Source organism: Coturnix japonica, chromosome 12 (assembly GCF_001577835.2).
Source record: "Coturnix japonica isolate 7356 chromosome 12, Coturnix japonica 2.1, whole genome shotgun sequence".
NCBI lineage: Eukaryota > Metazoa > Chordata > Aves > Galliformes > Phasianidae > Coturnix > Coturnix japonica.
The window spans coordinates 8,290,700-8,313,434 of record NC_029527.1 but is presented as its reverse complement, the minus strand read 5'-3'; the positions used below and the strand labels follow the sequence as shown (position 1 = coordinate 8,313,434).

The 22,735-nt window shown below is 41.6% G+C and overlaps 1 protein-coding gene across 2 annotated transcripts in view; it reads right to left on the bottom strand.

Annotated features, from left to right (window-relative positions):
- Positions 1–21,495, bottom strand: part of LOC107319837 (netrin-4-like) — a 43,721-nt gene extending 22,226 nt beyond the window's left edge. Inside the window, exons 1-4 of one of the 2 annotated variants that reach the window (XM_015875053.2) lie at positions 21,375–21,493; positions 20,126–20,757; positions 15,451–15,992; positions 5,377–5,640 (exon numbers count right to left, since the gene is read on the bottom strand). In XM_015875053.2, coding sequence (XP_015730539.1) covers positions 5,377–5,640; positions 15,451–15,992; positions 20,126–20,192 — 873 coding nt within the window. In that variant the 5' untranslated portion in view covers positions 20,193–20,757; positions 21,375–21,493. Of the gene's footprint in view, positions 1–5,376; positions 5,641–15,450; positions 15,993–20,125 lie in introns of both variants that reach the window. The other variant, XM_015875052.2, reaches the window with a different exon arrangement.
- Between the last annotated feature and the right edge of the window lie 1,240 nt (positions 21,496–22,735).

Below are 22,735 nucleotides of genomic sequence, written 5' to 3'. Positions count from 1 at the left end.
TGCTTTTAAATGGCTCATCCACTGATACTGCTTCTTATAAAAGCTGTGTTTAAAGGCTAATAGCGTCAGATAGGAAAGTGTTTGCTATTCATGAAATAAGAGATAATTTGCTACAAGTACTATGCGTGTTTGCATAGAAGGTCTGCCCTGAGACCTAATTCAGGAAACCATTCAGGCATGAGTTCAAACACCATTTCTAAGTAGGCATGCTTTTCTGATTTCAGCTTTAGCAGCAGTAAAAGATATTCCACAACAGTAATAAAGTGCAGGAAAAACTTGTTGACTTTATAATTGTAGAATTCCTGCTGGCTGAACCACTACGTGGATCAGATCATCAAAACAGTGGTTATTCTCTAAACCATACTCAAAACCTCATGTTGATGGTAGGAATGCCGGATGCTGTGGTGGCAAACCACAGGTTCTTAGTAGTGTTCATGGAGAACTTGCACGGACATCAAGTTAAACACACTGAGCCCACACACTCAAGAAGCAAAGTCAGTACACAGAATGCCATCTTATATTTTCTGGGCACACCAAAGAAGCCAAATTAGCAGTCTTTCATAGGATGAAATCGCCCTCACAGACAACTCAGAAGGTCAAGGGTGTTGATGTTTTTGGTTGGCTGTGAACTAGTTGCTGGCAGTAACAGAAGTGTTACTTTAATATGCCAGTCTTCAATCTCTATGAAACAGCAGAAGAATGGGATATATAGGAAAGATCCTGCTTAGATTTATTCAGGTTTTCTACAGTTAATATTCCCAGTGGCTTTTTTCAGAATGTGATAAAATAGGATCTTCTGGATGAAAAGAGAAGTCTGAATATCTTTTTCTGACTTTCTTAAAGTAATCGTTTGGGAACTTAACTGTCATTTAGAGTTATGGCTTTGAGGTCTATTTTCCCCCAGGAAATTAGGAACTCACTGAAGTTATCTGCTAACATTAAGGAGAACCTTTCCCTGATGTTCCCCTGTCATCTTCTTGATCATCCCTGAACACAAGTATCTGAATCTTTCTCATCCACCAACATGTTCTAACAAAGCTTCTTCCAAAGTGCTTTAATGTACCATGAGTAGCAAACATGTCAGTGGGACCTCTTTCTTTTCATGAAGTTCCTATAACTCATGGCCACTTTTTACTCTGTCATTTATATGATCTACTCCTGTGCTTTTTGGATCATTATGGGCAAAGCTTTAAGGCCTTGTTCAGTTTATATATATGTATGTATATATATATCAGCATAGGCATCTGTTTCTAGAATTCATTATACATAATCTAATAGTTATTTGTTTTTGTTTTATTTTAAACATTCCCTACACTGCTGGCATAGCTGGTATATGCAGCCTAACCTTTTTTCTTAATAAAACCTACTCTTTTTGTTGCCATCTGCAACAAAATGAGTGCACTTCCAGGCAGCTCTGAGTGCTGGACATCATACAGGCTGGCAGAGCCTGGATCAGACAATGTGAAAACTTCACTGGGGGATTATCTGTAGAACTGAACAAGATATTTGAAGAGGAAGTAACGTTTGCAAGAGATATGACAGCCAGGTTGCCCAGAAAATCTCTACAGAAAAACAAGTTTTACCTCATGTAACCTACTTTAAGCCAAACAAGGAATCTCACATAGGACCAGATCCTGCTCCCTCTGAAGTAAGTGGAAAACTTTCCACTTGCTTCACTGTGGAAGACCAGACCCACAGGGAGTTTAGTTTGTCTCTATTAACAGCATAAAGAAGCAAAAGAAACATCTGAGCCAACTTGTAAGTATTTCCTGGCAGTGAAGGTACCAAAAATTAACAAGTAAAAAATCCTAAAGCTTTTGTCAAAAATATTGTAATCTACATTTGCTTTCCTCTGTCCGTAGTTATTTCTCATGCACCAGAAAGATAATTGTGAAATGTTTGGCAAACGGAAAGGAATTTGGTCTAGATTCAGTATTCTGTCTGTGTGCACTTTCTGCTTTGTAAACACTGCGTGTTCTGGAAGCAACCCTGGACTCAGATAAAATACGTTATCGAAGCAGATTCTAAACCTGAAAACTGTTCCTGACTTTGCTGGAAGTTAATAAGAAACCAGGTACTAAAAAGCAACACTTGTATACCCTGCAACAGCAGTAAGTGGGACAGGAGTACTTCCCAATGGTGGAAGACTAGGTGTATTCAGGTGGCCAGATCCTAATGGTTGTTTCCATTATAAGGACATATTAATATCCAACATTTAAAAGAAAATTCACCTCTCTAGTTCCTGAGGAAAAATGCAATGTCAATAGACAGTTTCCTCCACTGACAAAGGAGCTACCTTAAAAAAGAATTGAATACTACAGGTTGTGAAATTCAGAATTTTATCCTCAGCTATCAAAAGAAGCTATTTGAGTTGGATATGGCATCTATGTGTCTCTTGTCTTTGGTCTGAGGAAAGGATATAGGAGACAAGAACATACCACTGTTTCTAGCAACAAATTCCAAATTCAAGATATGTTTGCCCAGAAGTTTTGTATTGCTTACAGTTCCCATCTTCATTTCCCAAAATCTCTTTTCTGTCTGACATGATATTCTTGGTAGTTAATAAGGGAAATAAGGTCTAGATAAATTACATTGAGGTGGCTGCATAACTCATTACAAAAAAATGATGTCTGATGTCTAAGGGATCAAAGGATGTTTCCATTGTATCCTATGGAAAGAAGACTACCTTATTCTTGCTCTACTCAGTTTTTGCTAATGATCTATGGGCAAATAGATAGAGTGTATGCATGACACTACCTAGGATTCCAAGCTAAAGTACTTATATCCCAATTGGAGATCAGTCTGACTATTTGCATTTGTCTTGTATCATTAGGTTCTATGATACCATGGCATCTATGATGGTAACTGTCATACAGCTGCATTTCTCATTGGCATCCTCTGTGAAAAATCTAGAAGACGAATGGATTGTCATATCTGAATGGACAGATCCACAAATACGCTGATGGTTGGCAGATCACCTAATAGTAATACATCATCTATTCCCTCCAAAATGGAGTTGAAAAGTGTTGGTTTAAAACTGTCCAGAAATGTACTTTAGTCTTCTCCATTATTTAAGTTCCACGTAGTATTGGTATAGCAATGGTACAATCATGACGAATGGAAGAGATTTCTTTCAAGAGTAAGTAAAAGCAGACTTACACACTAGCACAGTTATGTATCTCCCAAGACCTAAGCGCAGAATGATCTCAAGTTTTGGGCCTATCCCATGGCAAACAATTACAGTTGTTTTCTACATGGACTTGTTTTTGTTTTTGTTAACTACAGAAAAAAAACCAAACACCCAACCAAGCATCACATGAGGACTCTGAAATCTTAAGAGACTGAGACTGCTATTATTTATGCCTTCCTGTGGTCTGTATTTTTCCAGCATGTTATTTACGTACTTGAAAGCAGACAAGGAAACATGAAGCTGCTCTGCCTTCATGCTGTGATATCACCCACACTATCCGTATGAAAAACTGTGTCTTGAGACTTTCTCTGCCCATGTGTCTGTTAAATATTAGATGTGGCCAGCAGAATGAATCAGTGTTTGTTTTTAACATCTCTGTTCTGCTTTAATCACTATGTGCAAGCAGAGCACTTTCCAATAAGAAAGGAGAATTACAAGATGAGGAAGATTACTGTTGTAACGTAGATTGGCTGATATGAAATGTATCATTGGTGTTTTCCACTCAGCAGCAGAGGCCTTTTCCTTCTGCATATAGGCAAGGATGTTACCATACTATAAGATGCAGAGTTATATGTTTGCCTAAATGCCCTCATTCCAGTGGATTTTCACAGTATAAATGAAAAGATAATAGCAGCAAAATAATATGATCATCTTTACTCCCAGCTAATGTGACCTGAGGGTAGAACTTTGAGTTTTGACCACAGTTCTCTGGTCAGTACAAAAAAGAAAAAGCCAGGGAAGGATATGGTAAGAACCTTCCAGCCATATCAGCAGAAAGAGCATCAACTTCTCTGTAAGATCACTGGGGAAAAGGAGACAAGGAGTCCCCTTATTTTGGCAGGCATTGAGAAATAATTTTCAAACAGTCCAAGTGAGAACAGTTAATGAAGGATGTTGTTGAATCTCCTTCATCAAAATTAACAAACAAACAAAACAGTTCAGCAGGCAGTCACTAGTGAGTGGCTGAATGGCTTAGGTATGCCTGATAGTACCCTAATGCAAGGTCTTACACCATTGTCTTCTCCAGCCCTCATCTAGCATTTTAGATGTAGCTTAAACTCTGGAAGGCTTTTCTCACTTCCTGCTGCCCTTGAATTCCTGATTAGACACAAACTTGATAATATCTATGGATAATATCTGTGCCTGTATTGGATACTGGGATGCATCCACCCCCTTGTCTCCTGAGACATGACTCACTCATGAAATGCATTTCATCAAAACTGCTTCACCTTCTGCCCCATGAAGTCACTGATGGCACAAGAAGATTCTATTCCCTTGTGACCAGAAGAAAAAAAGATCCAGCCACAGTTTACAGTGGTTATGTCAGTAATACACACAGTATTTTTGTTTTTCTCTTCTGATGGGCAGAATATTTATTCTTCTACCAGCTGTATTCATTTAGCCTGTTATTCATGTACTTGGTTTCACCACGTGTGTATTTAACAGTTTGCAGTGTGGAGGATGCACTCTGAAAACAGCTTTTCTCCACACATTTTGTCTTATGTGGGTCTATATTTGTAGCTATCAGAATCTGATAACATTGCTCAGTGCTAAAATACTGTAAATTAGCTTTATACCACAGGTGGAACAGATTCAGAAATGATTTTGCAAATATAGTGAAAGTCATACAGTCCTAATTAAACGTTCAATATCTGCACGTGAACCTAGAAAACCTGAAAGGAAGACAATGAATACACATTCCAGAAGAAAATAAACCAAATCATACGTCGAATGGGACAGAAATTAGCTGAGGATGTGTTTCTTGGGTCTATTGTGTTAGGGTACACCAGGGGCTGAAAATATGAGGGTTATTTTGGCTTTGAAAACCCGTTACAGAGACAGACATCCTACTGGAACCAGTGAAATCATTGATTAGTTTAAAGTGTCTTGAGCTCTCTCAGTGATGTGTTTTGACAAACCTGGATATTTGGCTAACATCACTTCCCTTTGACTGTTATTGCACACCTACTATATAATACTTGCAGCTAAATCAAAACTTTGACAGCAGTAATTACCACTGAATAGCAACATCTAAATGTGCATATAAATACTGAACAGGGAACAGTCATGGTGTTAAGGAAGAATATTCCTATGAAGTTTAGCTCCTTTTACTTCTTATTTTAAGTTCTAACAAGCAAGTTGAAGGGTACTAAAGTCTACTAAATGAGTGAATGTCATGAACTCACCACATTCTCCACCTCCCCTGTCCTGTTGGCAAGTTCACATTCTTCTGCATGCCCATTGCAAAAGCAGCTTCCCCGGACGATCAGATCATAAATAGCATAGTGGGCAAATCTCTGAGGTTTCTCTACCAATCCCGAACCACGGCATGGACATTCTTGTCTTTTTAACAAAAGGAGGCGGAGGTTGGTGAGTTTCAGGAGATCTTGAGCCTCAGGACTATAGGGATCTTCTATCTTGTTAGATGGAGTTAAGGCACGATAGATCACCTGAAAGACAGAAGATACACACTCAGGAGATGATGTAGGAGTCTCCACGTGCAGAAAACATCGTGAGGTGATGCTCAAGAAAATGTAATAGATCCTATTGAGAAGACTCAGCATTAACAGTTTTCTGGCTGAGTGATCCCTGAGTGTGACCACAGTTACCAACTACTGGCCCAACCACAGCAGGTGTCTGTACCTACTTTCATCCCATCACACGTGTAATAAGAAACCAAAGTTAATTGGCATTAATACAACATAAATACCATCCAATTTTTTCAAAGCATTTTAGACACAGGGCTCTACCACAAGTTCCAGAGTCAGGCAAATTAAGGCACTAAATAGATATGTGACAGGAGTGAGAGCTGTGATCACACATCTGGCATGCTCCCTTCAGCCATGTACTAGAAAATACAAGTTGGCTTAGGGTGAGTAGGCATTGAGAGAAACCAGTTTTCAAACAAAGCAAGCCAGTTTATTCATTGGAAGAGGAGAAATAACTACACTGCAGTGAGCTCACAGGACCGCAGGGCTTTGTGCCTACCAGCTGTCTGCAAGTTGTAACTTAGAGTTCTTTGGCTCTGTCTTTTAAGTGGTGACAGTCTCTGTGACTGACTCCATTAGGGGAGTGAAAGCTTTGTTTCCATATGGATTCCCTTTCTCTCTTGTTTATTTATTTATTTATTTATTTATTTATTTATTTATTCTTTCTTTCTTTCTTTCTTTCTTAGCTGGTGAACCAAACCATTTAAACACCTGTAGCACATAATAAATTCTTATTCTTTTTGTTCATAGGAGCCAGAAAAGAGCTTGTGGTACATGCTTGGAAGATAATTCTGTTGGATGTTGATGGCATCCCCTTAAATCAACAGAATCAGCTGCCAGGCTCTGCTCAGAGCTACACCTGTCAGTAATGCAGTGAAGGCAGCAGCACATTTCCCACTTCTCTGCAGCATTTTCTGTCTGGTTAGCTCTGGTCTTCCTCTTAATTCCTTCCTCTTGTACTGTCAGCTGTTTACAAAGCTACAGATGCTCACATTTGGTGAGATCAGAGGTGTCTTGTCTGATAGAGCCATGGGCAGTTTGCCAGGCTATGCAATGCAGGTGCCTACATTCCCCTGACCAAAGAAGCCATGACAAAATAGCCTAGGCCTTTCCACACCAAAGTCTACATTCCCCCAGTCAATGGAACCATAAGAAAATGACCTAGTCTGTTTTGTCCAGTGCCCAGCATTCCCCTTATTGATGGATTCAGAGGACAAAGACCAAATCTCTTATGTCCGGTTTCTCTAATCCCACATGGTCTGGTCTTTTTGATGGAAGCTAATTTTATGAGCCCCCTTTCCTTCTTCCCAGTCCCTTGTGGACCACATAGAGGTGGAGTGGTTTCTCAGAGTCCTGAGCACCTGGTGATGTACAGACACCCATCCTCCTCCCGCATGGGTGAGCCAATTCATCCAAGACCAAGGCAGTGAACTGAATAGAATTGTTCTGCAGAGCTGCTCAAAGCAGGTTAAAAACTAACTACTGGGACATTAATGGCTGAAAGTCCTTGTGAAACTGTTTTAAATTGGCATAAAACAGTGGAGTCAAGGGGCAATGCAATTGTTTGATAACCAGTTTTTATAAGCTCCATTCTCCCACCTGACTTTCATGTCTGTGGCATCTCTTCAGGAGAGCTGCTTCGATATTCCCTTAGAAGTGTCAGTGGTATTTGTGAGAAGAGATATTTATAGCTTGGGTGTCCCTTAGGAACTGCAACATTATTTTAAGGAAAAAATGAGTATTCCATTCCAGTTGAGGTACAAGAGTTTGCTTGTATGATTAATTCATGACATATTTCTGTCTGGAATAAGCTCAGCAGTGAGGCTGTGTTTGTTCATCCTTGTCTCACCCAAAGAAAGATTTGTTAAATGTTAAAGATCTGATTTGAGTGGCTTAACACTTGTGAAACCTTTTAGGGGTGGGAGTTGTAGATGCTCTTCTTGAATTCAGCATTAAGAAATAAGCTGTGAAACAGTCAAAGAAAAAAAAAAAGCTTAAGAAAAACACGATGCACGGTTCATCTCCCAGGGATATCTTACAAATTTGCCATCTTCCATTTTATTCAAGTAAAAAAGATTAAGACAATGTGATGAGAAAGAAATATGTCCTAGTAATGAAGATGCAAGCTCTGAAAAGAGTTTCTCAGTGATATTCACCATAAGGCCATTTCTCATTTAAGTAAATATCTGTCTGCTATGAAGCTACGTGGAAGTTCCATTCTTTTTTTCTTTTTCTTGCTGTACCAGACTGTTCTAATAGCCCCAGTCATTTCTCTTAGCATCCAAGTGTAGTTTTCATAAAAGTAGCATAAGCACAGAAGAAAATGTAGATGACTAAGTTTGTTAAAGGCTGAACAATGTAGGCACAGCCTAGAAATATTTCAGCTTCCATAGAAACGTTTGATGCACCTTTATGGGCTCAGTCCTCTATGGAAATATATCCTAGATCCTGAGTTTCCCTTATAGTCAGGGGCTGACACCGGAGCTGAATGCTGAGTAGGGCATTCATGCTTATCAGCATATCTGCTATCAAGCGCATATTTGTCATTCTCATTTTCAAAAGTCAATCAGCTACGCCTCAAAAAGATGGTCACTACCCTGTCCTCCCCTGACCTTTATAAGAGCAAGGAAGTTTGGAGAATGCTGTAAGTGTGCAAAGCTAAGAGTGACAGCCACTGTTAAAGGACCGGTTTTGCTGTATGCAAGTTGGCACAGCTTCACAGAGGGTGATGCTTATCCCCAGTCAAGAGGTCATCTTCATTCCAGAGACAGTGTCTCAGATTTTTGATTTTTTGCCACATGTTCTGCCTCTCCATTCCTAATACTGATAATTCTGTTTTCTTAACCTGATCTTCCAGCCAGTATTAGTCAGAAAAGATGTGGACACAGCAAAGGTTCCCCCTTGCAAGCTTATAGCCTAAGGTCAAGGAATATGAGACATAAATGGAGGGGAGAGCCAACTCATGGCCTCCTACAAAAGAAGATCCTTGTGCAGAACAAGAATTTGGTATTACAAATCATCCTTAAGCTATGCTGATCATGTTGCACACAATCAGGTTAATGAGGTCAGAAATGTCTGCATGCTTATACTAGGCCCAACAGAAGGAAGCTGCAATAAAAACTCTCATCAGTCCTAAATCCTCTTCATTAAGAGATTTTCATGTGAGTTGATTTTGCTTATAAAGGAATAGTAAACAACTGTGTCTCAGAATTTTTCCTACCCAGTGGCAAATATCCTCTGATCTATTTGATGGAGCCTCTTGACTGCAATTCTTCCATCTTGTGGAACTTTACTACACCAGTACTCTTTTTTTTCCCGTTTTGATACAGTCTGAATAACAAAGGAAGTCTAGGTATTCTCTTAGCTGTCAGAAAGCTTGTTCCAGTGATTCATGGGATGGACTTTCTTAATCCACATCCTCCACTCTTCTGTCCTTCTGTAAAATAAAACTTAGTAGCTGGTATAGAATATATAATTTCTTTCTTAAAGATTTGGAATTGATTTTTAAAAGGTATCTGACATAGGTAAACCTGGTTACTTTCAGTACAGTGGTGTCTTGAATTCATTCTGTGTTCTCCAAAACAGAAATGGCCAATATCCCTTTAATTTACATTTGCTTTGAGGTTATTCCAGTAATGCAGTCCTTGTGGCGTTAATATTAATATTTAGGCATTGCTGCCAATATGATGATGGGAAAGACTGCACAATCAAGGTTAGAGACAGAAAAAGCTGAAGATGCATGCAGACTTTTTTCTTTTCCTCAAATCAATTGTTTCCTGTAGCTTCAGGTTATCTGCACACATATAGCCCTACGTCTATGGCTGGTTTTGCAGGGAGAAGCGGTGTCTTCCATCAAATCAGAAACGTAGTCAGAGTGCAAAATCTAGTCTGCTGGACACAAAAAAACCTTCAGTTTACAGTCTGTGTACAGGGAATGGACAACATTCTCTCTGTTCTACACAACATTATGTTCCATGAGGATCTGAGAACACTTCCTTACTCACACACAGTGCAGTGTCCTTTTGCACTATGAGAAAAGATACTTGCTCTGAAACAGCAAAGGGGGATAGGGAATTCTATGATGCAGACATCTCTATTGGGACCTAGACTGAGAGAACAAAAGTCTCATTTCACTCTTCTGTCATGGAAAGTTCAACACTGGGTTACCGGACAAGCAATGTCAACTGAGCAGCATCCTCATGGGAGAGCATCCATTTCTCCTTAGTAGAGCCACTTGCCTCATCAGGCCTTGGCTGAACCTTCTCACATGAAAAGACCTTGTAAAGGGTGTAGTCTCACCATGGCAGTGACACGTGAATAACAACAGAACTAGCAGTAAGTGCTGGTTAGCCAAGAGTTCAAAAGTTATAACAATGAATTTCTAAGATATGTAGATGTAGACAAGAATTTTTTTCATAGTCTTGTTTAAAAAGTCACTGCTGCAACTTCACTGAGCTTCTATAAGACAGGGTGAGAAGGAAAAAATGGTTTGATATCTGCTGTGTATTATGTCAGGAAATATAGAAGTGATGCTCAGAACACTATCGTGCCTTCCTGGCTGGTTTGTAAGGAGCCAAGTGTCTCTTCAATGGCTCATTAAAACCAGGTCAGGGCAGGACACTTGGTGCCCTCCTGAATTCACTTGCACGGATGGGAATCCTGGACTGGTCTCAGGTCAGTTCAAATTCCCTTCAGACACAACTATTTGAGCCTCTTAATTCTTCCTCCAGGGAAGCAGGGCCTGGCAGTGCTATCTGTTTGTTTACACTGCTGGTGTTAACTGCTTCCTCTCAACTTGCCTCTGCATTTTATCTCTTCTACAGTTCAAGTTAAACGAAATGCTGAACAGACGGTCCTAGTCATAACAACCGGGCACTTACTTTCAGGACTGACTAATCCCTCCTGGAATCTTTTCCGGCTGAAAGTCAGAAAAGCATCATGCAACTTTTAGCGGACAGCCCTGATGACTGGGCATTTCACTGCAGATCAGGACCCTGTCCTGGTCTCTCAGCTACCAGGAATTCAACCTTATGATGTACCTAGCAACTTTCTTTTTTAGTGACACACTGCTGTATGAGATCAGACTTTAAGAAGTCACTGAAGCCTTAGTGGTGACCTCCTGAATTATTGATGTTGCCACTTAATGAGGTATGTGTGGGAGGGGAGGGGGATCCTTCTTTGTTTATCAAAAGGTTTGGCATGAATACAGTAAAGGAAAAGCCTGAGAAAAGACAGCAAAAATTGTAGGTGGTTGGAACAGGATCACATACATTCCACTTAGAGCCCTGGCCCTGGCCTGGTTTGGTGTCTGTGTGCAGGTGGTTCCCCTCTACAGTAATTGTTCTCAGAGAGGCTCTGTAAATGGAAAAAGGCAGCAGACATCTACAGCATCCATACAGAGGCAAAGACCTTTCAAATTGTTGGCTGTGGCTTCTAACAGCCTGGTGGCTTTTGAAGCAGACAGAACTGCATCCCATCACACCGTATCTTGATCTGTCACTCACAGAGTCTGTTAAGAAGAACGACTAAAGTCTTTTAACTACAAAGCAAGTCCACTCATCTTTGATAAAAGACACTACTGGGGACTTCTGTCCATAAAGAGGTCACCACAGGCTACAAAATGGAGAATGAACAGGTCTTCTGCACAAGGCACATTTAACATGTTGCCATAGAAACCGGTTACCTAATTCAGCCATACACAATTCTTCCAGCCCCCCAGTGAATTCCAGTAATGGGTTTATTATATCACACTTCATTGGTGTCATCTGTCACCCAGACATTCACATAAATGGATCGGCCTTTGATTTAGAACTACCCTCCACTAGCCAGACCCAATAGTAGAAGTGTCTTCTTTTGGATTTTCTGGTTATAAGGTCAGTGCCAGTGGTATACCCAGCTTTGCATGCTAATGTCTTCCTTTCATGCATACATCATCGCCAATGGAAGAGAACATTTGTTTTCATTTCCCGATATTTCAGTTCATTAAAAACATACTCTTAATTTCTCAGATCCTTGACTGCACATGCTGTCAGGATGCAGGTTGAAACATTTTGGTCCCTATTTCCCTCAGCTGCTGTTTGAACTGTAAGTCACACTAACAACTCATACAGTGTTGTGGTCATTTCTCCTTTTGTTTGGGACAGAGTTTTGATTTGTGTTAGCTGACCTGAAGTTTCATTTTAGGCTTCAGCCTCATCCATTACCCAGAGAAACTGAGGGCTCCACTGTGCTACCTCAACACACCACTTACTTGGAAGGAAAGACTCCATAACATGCTTACCAGGTCATGACAAGCAAATGGGACAGACAAAAGGCCTTGATTTTTAAAACCAGTTTGACTGCTGTACCCCTAATTAACTTGACTTATCAAGGTGTGATCTGAACACTTTACATGCTGGTTGGAGCCAGCTGTCAGTGTGAGCTGGCCCCGACTCAGCTATAATTTGGAGACAGAGATGAAAAATTGTATTAGAACTGGCAAAAGCCTATGGAGACGCAGGTTTTTGGCATGCTCAGTAAAAACAAGAACTTGTGAAGAGTGGCAAGACACCAATGTATCATGCTCAAGTGGTTTGCAGATCAAGACCAATGAAACAAAATGCTTGCAGAGATTGGAACATGCTTTGTAGTTTGTTTCTTTTCTTGCTGCAATTCAAAACATACTGTATATAGTATTACAAACAAATGATTAAGGAAGCAACATGTGTAGTACTTCTTCTAGGTAATTCAGCTAATGGAGATTCTTATTGGAAGAGATGGACCAAATGAAGAACATGTTTTGTAGGCAACCGGTAGAGAATAAATTGCTCTGAATCCAAGATCTGAAAGTATCCTCGGATTTAAGGGTTTATTTTGCCAGAAGAATTAAAACAGGGAGACCCATGACCTGAGATTCTAGCTGCAAAAGTGCAGGATCAAGGAATATAATGAATGTTAGAGTAAATGAAGTCTGCAAGAGGGACATTAAAAAGTCATCTCCTTGCACTTCTACGGCATTAGTTCCCCAAAGCATGACACCATCTGTCTCATCTGAGCCTCATGTGAGGTGGAGATGTGTGACCCTGACAAAAGGTGAAAGATAAAAGGATAATTTACAAGAGAGGGCAATGCAGCTTAATTTAATGATGCTTTGTGGATTTTTGTGACGTTGAAATATCACCCACCTCAATGTATTTTGCTTCCATTCTAACCTTCTTAAAGTTTCTTTTCTGCCAAGTTTTCTGTTATGCTCCCAGCCTCTCTCAGTGGTCCTGAAGGATCCTGAAGTGATTATTCAGGGGTATGCAACTCAATTTATAGATGCATGTAAGTTACTGCAACTCTACCATCTTCTCTTCTTCTACCTACATTCTCAGTTCTGGAAGCCAACTGACCAGAAGTCTTTTCCAAGTCTTTCTGCTTAAGACTTGTAGTAAGAGTAGCATTGTCAGTCAGGCAGATCCTGTCAGGTATAATTTTAAATAACTGGACTCTGGTTTCTTATATTCTCATTCACAAAAGAATTTGCTGTGTCATATTGCTGACCTGAAAAGTCTAGTGCTCTTACACTGTTTTCATAGACGTGTTTAATGGATTGGTTAAGAGGTCTCTGTAAAGTCTATCCAGAGCCTTAGAAACCATTTGGGTTAGTTTGCTGTGAAACAGTATTTTTCTTGCCCTCTTTTATGTTGCTGTATGGATGTCTGCATGCTGCTTTGAAACTTCAACTCTCCATCCCATGGAGGAAGTGACCTCTGAAGGTATTCAATTCCTGTAACAATTCATTAAAGCATTTGGGAACCCTGCAGGGATATGACCTGTACTTTTGTGAACATTCTTACTGTTACTGTTGTTTTCTAACATTTACCACTGCAGCGCGGATTGATTAAGTGTTCACATATTCATTTCAGAGTGGGTGCTGCCTGAGTTGAAAGAATCATTTTAACACCTGTAATCACAAAGCCTTGTGTTGGATGAATGTTTTATTATTTGATTTTCTGCCAGCCAACTCTCAGATTTGTTTTAGCTGCAACACATGGGCTTAATGATATTACCCAAGGTTAAGCAAGCACGAAAGCCAATATAGTGCAGAGCAACAAGGGGATACTATATAAAGAGTTGTTTTTTTTGTTTAAGGCCAAGTCATTTGTCTCAAACCCTGGATTCTACTCTATTCCACCACGAACCACTTTACCTTTCTGTGCTAGTCTTTCCCCATCTGTGAAATGACAACAGGACCCTTAATGTATGTGGAAGATCATTAAATAGATCCTGATAAGTACTTGCAGATTTTCAATTGGAAGGCACAAAAGAGTGGAAAATCATAATAGCTGCCTAGATTCTGTACTGACGTGGCAAACTGTAGTCTCTCAACAGGAGACATTTGGATGTATTTGACTTAAATGTATTCTAATAACTGACTAGCGGAATTACTACTCCAGGAACAAGACAGTAGTTATATGATTTGCTCCAGATTTCTAATACAGAGAGATGTTTTCCAGCTTTGCTGCACAAATATTAACTCAGTGTCTCCTTACTGCTGTTTTTTCTGTCTCAGTTATTGTGCACTAATTTCTCTTGTGAAGACTATTGGAATTGTTTGCCTCACACCTGAGCTTAATTTGTAGTGTACTATTAATGTTAAACCTGTGTGATCAGTTCCAGACAGGGAAACTAAAAGGACTGACTTCTCTAAGGAAGAGAGAAGGAAGTGAAAGAACTCCTATCTCTGGCAAGGCTATAGGAATGTCTCATAATCTCTAGCTGTGCTTTTCTATCTTCTCTAAAAAAAAAAAAAAATTGCTTTGAGATGAATGAATTAAAAGGGTTGTAATTAAACTAGATATTTGATTGTGCCACCTGGTGAGAAGGCAGGGCCAACCCAGGGGAGTTCTGGTGCATGCACTTCAGTGCCCCTGAATGTCTGGAAGAGGTGGAATGGCTCATCTTGCTGGAGGTCTTTGCCTACTTGAGGTTCTTCCAAGGGTAAGCAGATTTTTTTTCCCCCTTTGTTTTTGTGTCTATGACTGCTGCATTTGGGTTGCTTCTCACTTGCTAGAGCCTAGGACTTTGCTACCTTGCTATTACTGCTGTGCATTATAGCATTATGCTGATAATATCAGTAATGTTTTTTCTTGGGAATTTTTCAGAACAGTTACATACTTATTTTAGAGGAAAGTCCTCTGCTTATTTAATTAGAGTATTCATACCAAAGGGGAATCCTTTCCTTCAGCTGAATAGTGAAGTTTGGCTACTCAATCCCACTTCCTGTTTCTCTTGTTTCTGGGCTTTATGGCTAGGTACAATGTGAGCTGATACCCCCCAGCAGGTCTGGTTGTATTAAATGTATGGAGAAATATGCATGTGAACCATCTGGGGCCTTTTGTATGGAAAAAAAAGAATTAAAAAAAACCCAATCAAACAAAAAAACAATTTTGGAGCTTACAGGGCGCAGTTCACGTCACCCTAAAGGGGATAAACCAAAAATCGGGCTCTACCTGATTCTCTAAGTAGAATTTTACTTCAGTTATTGTCAGCTGTACTGTAAAAATAAGCATCATTAATCCTATCCTCTGCAACACTTATAATAGAAATTTAATTATTTCCATTTATTTTCATTGCTATTATTTCTTTTTCTTTCCCTTTATTTTCTTAACATAAAGCTTCTGAGGAGAGCCCATCTTTCTCAGCTTACATGTGTGGTATCTCTCTGAGAATGTGCTTTTCAACTTTCACCAGTCTTGAGCTGTTTGATGTTAAATTTTGTCCCAACCCCAGTTATTACTTACTTACCTCTCCTCTGGTACAGGGTACTGCGTCTGAATATCTGGAAGTGCACATGGAGCCTTCCTCAGTGAGGTCATCCTGGAGCCCAAAAGTCGCAGTACAGTTGACAGAGAAATATTTGTAGGGCCTCCATGTCTGCCCATAGTCCTGGGATCTTTCCAACACCATCGCAGCTGGGCGAGGTGACTTGAACACAGCAATGACGTGTGTTAGGTAGAACTCCGTTTCGAAGTCCAGCCTAATTTCTTCCCTGTGCACTCCTTGGGCAGACTGCCACCACGACATTGGGTTTGCGAAGAAATCATCGGTCATGTCAGCAGGGAGGTGGGAGTTATCAGGCTGGTTGGCATTGCACTTGGTGCAGCGAGGCTGCCCGCAGCCATGGGAGGCTGGATGGAGGAAGCTTTGGTCTGGGTAGGAGCAGTAAAGCTCTGTGCTGTTCTGCCCACACGTGGTAAGAGTGATGGGTGTCCTTCCAGTGGCGAGGTTTCCCACTGGAGGGTTGCAGGAACGGCCACTGCAGCGGAAGGCTCGTAGCCTCACGGGATCTGAGAGACAGACAAAAGAAACAACACTAAACAGAATGTCTCAAACAGTTCTCAACTGTAAAACAGGTGACTGTGCAAAGGTTTGGAGTCCTCCTGTGGGGATAGACATCCAAGAGGACTTCTCAGGAGAGCTACTTCATCTTATCACATGAAGTTTGGGGGGAGCTTCTCCATAAATCTAGTCCTTGTTTTTGGTGCCTGACTTGGAAATGGAGGTGTTTAGAGAATAGCCTTTACCCACAAGCACTTGAGAGTCATTGATACCTGTTGAAAATGCAGTTGCATTAGTTAAACATATAACGTAATAGACTATCTTTTGTTTTCTTACTCTCATTCTAGTACAGCTGCTTATCTGAGGACTGACTCTATGCTCTCTTGTTTAAACACCTTGTCATGGAGATAGGCGAATGTATTCTATTTGCCAAACTTGCAAATACTGGCAAGAAAAGTTTTGGTATTTCCAATGTATGCATTTTCTTATTTCTAAATGATGAAAGGGCTGAGGTGCTGTTTGGGTGTTGGTGTTTTGTGACACCAGATTTACAGGTCAGTCCTGAAACATTATTACCTAACTGGAGGAAACTGCGTCTGTAATGATGTAGTGTTCTCCTTGCAACTTAACTGTCTAGAATGAGTTAAAGTCTGACCTTGCAAGGTCATAAATCTAATCCAAGAGGTTGCAAATCAGATGACTCAATGTATGTCCTACAGGAAACGACCCTTGCAGTGAAACACAGAGTGACCATAAACATGGGTTAATATAGGAGCAGTACAAAAGTCAGCTATTAGCTCAAGATTCTAGCTTTTAAAATCCCTCCTCAATTTATAGTTGGTCTTTTCTAAGGCAAAATAAAACTTCAAATCTGGTTAGGCCAAAGAAAATCCTTTCAAATTCAGTCTCACAAAAGTTACTTTCATTGTAATTGTATTTGGGTGAAACTGATTTTATTCTTTCCCAGAAAACTGTCTAAGGTGACAAAATGCATCCAGCCTGCATGGTGTTGCTTCTCAGTTGCTTCTGTCTAACGCCACTGCCAGCATAGGGCTGAATTTCCATGGAAAAGGGCTTTCAGAAGTCAGCTTGGAAGAAGAGAGATGATGTTGATTATATCAGCTCTGTTCTTTGCTCCTCATCTTCAGCTGAACAGTTGGTTCATAGCAATAGTGGAGATCCTCCACCAAGCCCTCACACCATCCTAACTGCTTGATGACCATTTCAGTGTATTTTCTTTCTGACTGTAAACTTCATGTTCGATCTGAGGCTAGTAGAGGTTCAGAGATTATTTGTAAGGTACCTTGCAAATTCTCTGAGTATTTCATTACACAAGAAAACCTTAGATTTCCCACAAAGTATATTTAGAGCTTTCTTTTTTAAAGCTGTGTTTTGAACAAGCATTAGCTCTGGAACAGTCTGCACAAGAGTCCAGATTGCTTAGTTTTGACCAAGGGTGGACTCATGTTACAGACATTATTGGGTTATAGATTACTATGCCATATAATTAAAAGGAAGTCCATCTTTGCTGATGCATCACTCTATGGATGCTTTCACTGAGGAAATGGTATGCCGGAGTTGTAACTATAAGAAGTTGCATCAGGGAAGCTTTGCAGACAGCAATGTGAGAAAGCAAAAAGGGAATGGCTGCTTTTTGTATTTCCCATAAATGGCCAATTGGTCTTGTATTTTTTCAGCTGAGCCTGGAAAAGGAGGAAGAATGTGGTTGTGTTTCTGAACAACAGTCACAAGAAGGGTTTATCTGCACTGCCTGTTAATGCAGCCACATCCATAAACGGTTCCTGTTCAAACTGCTATGTCATTAAAAAAAATGGGAGAAGGGCATTGTGCAAATTAGTAGAAGGGAGTTTGAGAGAAGGAGAGATGCTGGACAACAAAATCTACAGTCGATTAAAAGCTTTGCATTTAAAGAAATGAACTGTCAGAACATTGCTTGGCTACGAGGATAGTGCAGCCTTTCCATCACTCACCAGTTCTGTGGAAACAACATGAAATTGTGGCATTTGGACAGGGATGAGGACTGCTGCAGAAGAGAAGCAGCAGCCAGGCAAAATGAGCAACTTATCCCAAGAGGGCTCACTGAGTAATTCTTAATTGGCAGAAGGCAGATATGGCTCTGCCCACAAATACTGTATTCCATGCACTCCTCACAAAACTGCCTGGCAATTTGTTTCACTTCTCACCAGGACGGACCAACTATAGTGCTGAAAAGGGAACTGACTGCATAAAGCAATGAAATATGTCAAAGACATTCTTCTCTGTACACCTGTCTGCTCAGGAAAAGGCTGCATTTGTTTCATGCAGATGGGCTAAATACTGTCAGAGACAACCTTAATCTCAGCAATGCTGACCATGCCTCTGGTAGGACCTGTTAAGACTGAAGGTTAATTCAGGATTTTTACCTTCCTTCTTTAATAAAATAAAAGAATTAGAACAAACAGAATCAAGAAAAGAACTGAAAACCAACAGGTAGCTCATGTGCTTTCATGAGCTGGTGGTTCATGCAACCTTTTGACCATGCAATGCATATTTATTTATGACTGAATCCTTAGTGTCATCACCTTTGGTATCCAATCATTTTGCCATTAATCCCCGTGTCCTAACACCATTGTTCTGAGAGTGTTTAGTTCCATGCAGAATGCATTCACTCCCCTTAAACTCACTTTCCAAGCAGCCAGCTGTGAGCTGCATTTCCTCAGAGATTCATTTTCACTTTGTGAGTTGGATGCAGAGCAAGTTCAGCTTGGTTTACGACAAGCTGCTTTCTTCAACAGCATCAGCAAGTTTGCAAGACATCTCTGTAACCCTTCTGTGCTACGTGTCAGCATATGTATCTTATAGGGAAAGTCCCAGCCTGGGAAACTAATGAATGCCCAGGATAAGTCACTAAGAGCACAGAGGTACCACATCCTCCCTCCAGTCATTCCCTGCAATGTTGTGATAGCTGAACTTTTTCCCAAGTGAGTCACAGGAGGATCTGGCAGGATTATAAATTTATGATCTGTTTTCAGTTTTTACAGAAATAACTCTTGCAGTTATGGAAACCTGATGTCAGTGTCATTGGAAAGGTTCTAACTAAGCCGTAGCCTGAGCTGAAGTCACCTGATGTGCCTTTGGCTTTCAGGATCCTTCACAACACCTCAGCACTTCAGTCACTTTAAAATCACCATGAGGAGTGCTGTACCTGTCTCAGTACTATGAGTGCACAGGTGGAATTTAAACCACCAAGATTCTTTGCATTACAGAAACAGAGTTCCCAAACCATTATCCCAATGGGATGTCACCCATCGTTTTACCAATGCTTGCCTATATTTTTCTCATCTGACCTGCATGCTTCTTTCTTTTAGCCTTAAGGATACCATACGAAGAAGAAAACAATCCAATGCTTTGCTTCCTTTGCCATAAGGAATTAGTCTCCATCATTATCTAGTTATTTGTAGAACCCTATGTAAATGCCAGTACTGCTATGCCATTCCCATATGTGCTCATCTGTACACCCACATATACACACACAACTTACTTCTCTTTCTGTCCTAGTTCATTTTTTTCCTCTAATGCTCCTTTAATCCCTACCCACTGCATGTTAACTATCAAAGCAGGGGACAGGCTGAATGAATGAGCTGTCTTGGATTAATGGTAATTCAGTGTCTCTGACTTTTAATGATGCAAAATGAAGTTAGCAGATAACAATTCAGATTCCTTCAGTGGTGCTGTCCAATGATCTTGTCATTTTATTCTTGTCCTGCCTAGGAAAGCAGTGTTTTTTCCTCACAACAAATACCCAGCACATCTCAATCCATCCAGCCCTTTCTTTCTCTTTCATTTTTTCTTCCATCACAAAAATAATACTTCTTAAAAATTATTTCAAGGATATGTGAAACAGCACTTCCTATTGTAAGTCTTTGGGAGGAGACTGAGCTATAAAGCCGCGTATTGCAGGGAGTAAGAAGCATTTGTATACATTGACTAGCCCAGATTCCTTGCAAAATTCCATCTGAATAATGATTTGGACATAAAAAAGAATGAATATGCTTCACAGATTTGATTTCTATTCCCTTTCTGCTTGCCCAGCTTACAACAAATTGTTTCATGAATTGCAATATTGATTTATTTCACTTACCTGCTTCTCCGTGGCCAGAAATAAAACATTCCAAGAACACAATCAGCATGATGCCTTTATGCTGCATGGCTGTCAGTAAAATATCTGTCCTCAGTGAAGCAAAAATAGCTGCAGTAATCTACAGGTTTGGTGCTTGCATGGCTTTTCTGTGTTGCCTTTCTTTCCTTCTGCTCACCTTCCCCTCAGTGTAGGGGTCAAGGCTGCTGTCTCATTCTTCTTGTTTTCCTTTGGATCTGGAGGCTTTTTTTTCCCCCCCCTCAGGGCTCAGATGCCTTCTGGGTGTCACCCGTACATCTCTTCCAATAAATAAATAAATAACGGGGAGTTTCGGTGCCTTCACCCGCTCCACACAGCGGGCCGGGGCCGCTCACATCCCCGCTGCAGCTCCGGGGATGCACCATGGGGAGCTGATGCGGCGCGGAGAGAGAGCTCCGTTCTCTCCGGGTTTTTGCGTCTCTTTGGATGCTATTTCCAAACTTTCATTTCTGCTCCTGGTTTTGGTTGAGCTTCGTTTTGGCTTTGCCGGAGCTTCCCCTACTCTTCACCCCTCCCGCTGCCAGCCGGGGTTCCGATTGGGTCCGACCCCTGCTTTGTTAGCGGCTCTGCCCCGGTGCCTTCTTCCCCTTTGCTCCCTGCAGCAGAGGGTCATAAGAAGAAGTGAGTTGTTGGTTGTTTTTTGTTGTTGTTGATTTTTTATTTTTTTTTCCTCGCTGAGCGATGATGAGAAGCAAGTGCTTCCTTGGCTCTTCTCTCTTTTTTTTATTTTGCTTCGCTTTATTTTGGTTTATTTCTCTCCTCCCTCCGCTGTCACGGAAGCCGCTACTCCCCCGTCTGCCAGGGATTTGCTTCACACAGCGAAGCGTGCGGAAGGGATGAAGGGAAAACCGGACCCCGAGGGCGGCTCTCCGGGGCCGCGGGACCCCCCCGGCCGTGCCCGCTGCGGGGCTCGGCACCAGGGCGAGAGGGGAGCGAAGGGGCTGGAGGGCAGGTCTGGGGGCTCGGGGTCCTTCCCTCCCTCCCTCCCAGGGCCGGGGAGTCGTTCAAGTTTTCCCTCTGCCTTCCTTTCAGCCTCTAAAGCGCATCTCTAGGTCCTAGCGGGGCAGTTCTGTCTGGCTGAAAAGGGGATTATTATAACATGTGATCTTCCTTTTCTTTATATGTGTTTTGTTGTTGTTGTTATTGTTGTTTTTTTTGTGTGTGTGTGGTTTATTTTTTAGGGTGGAGGAGGAGAATCGGGTCGGTTCCGCACCTCCTCGCCGGTGTTGGGCTGCTCCTCGCTGCTCTCAGACGCACGCGTTGTTCTACAGCCGCATCTCCTCTTCCTCCAGGAGCCGGGCTGTGCGTGTCCCTCTGCCCGTGCGTGTGTGTGTGCGGGGCGGGGGCAGCATCTCAGCCCGCCCCGGTCGGTCCTGCTGTCCCTTGTCCCTGCAGCACCCTCTGCCCGCCCGCCCGGTACATGACAGCCGCCCTGCGCTGCCCGGCACCCCATAGGCGTAACCCAGAGGGATGTGGGGACAGCGAGGTGGTTTTGGGGGCTTTTAATTGCTTGGGCACTCGCGTCGAGTTTCTTTCCATCTTTCCATCACTGAGACAAGCCAGGCAGTGAGGGAATTGTGATTTTCTGTCATGTCTACCCTGGTACCGCTGGCACATCTGCCTGCTTCTGGTAGCATCGATCCTGACCCTGAAGCTGGAATTCCCAGCCCTGGATTTTGTTGGTGTCGGTAATTCACAACACAAAGCTCCCAGAGAGCCTCCAACACTGGGGGTTAAAGTACTCTGGTTCTAATGCTCTGCCCTATAAATAATGTTAATTCAGGGAGTGAGCCCTTCCCACACCTCCTCTGGCTTCATTCTCCCTTTCTGTGGTGGGTGCCCCATTCCTGGAGGCATTCAAGGTCAGGCTGGATGGGGCTCCCAGCACCTGGCTGAGCTGTAGATGTTTGTCACAGGGGAGTTGGACAGGATGACCTTTAAGGATTCCTTACAACTCAAACGATTCCATGATCCTGTGATTCTTCAGCTTGTAAGGCAGTGAACATTAACTTCTGCTTGGTGTCACAGAGGGAAGCTCAATGGGAATAGTCAAGGTTATTCTTGTGTCCATGTGCGCATAGAATCAGACCTTGGAGGGAACTTCAAAGTGTGGGTCGTAGAAAGAAGAATAGGGAAAGATTTTTTTTGCCTTTGGAGTGGAAAGGTTTATGTAAGGCACGGTTATTTAGCTGCGTATTGAAGTACATTTCTCTAACTTTACCTTTACCTTCCTATTTTTATATGTTTTTGAATAAGAAAACCAAATAGGAAATATTGAGATAAGGAGAATTTCCCCCTCCTTTTTGTCTTTGCCTTTTGTTTGAGGACAGTTACGATACCGTATAATCACAAAGCACAATTCACTGCCATACATGACAGTATCCTTCAGAAGGTTTGAGTCTGCTGCGTGCTCAGCTCCCCTGGGACGTTCTGAGTTCTTTCATCTCCAGCATCTTCAGTGGGAGCTGGGGATGCACACTGTGTCCTAAAGCTAAAGCCAATGTGACATTAATGAGCTGTCATTTAATGACCCTGCTTTGTTGTCTTTGCTTGTCAGTTGCTGCCTTTGTGGGA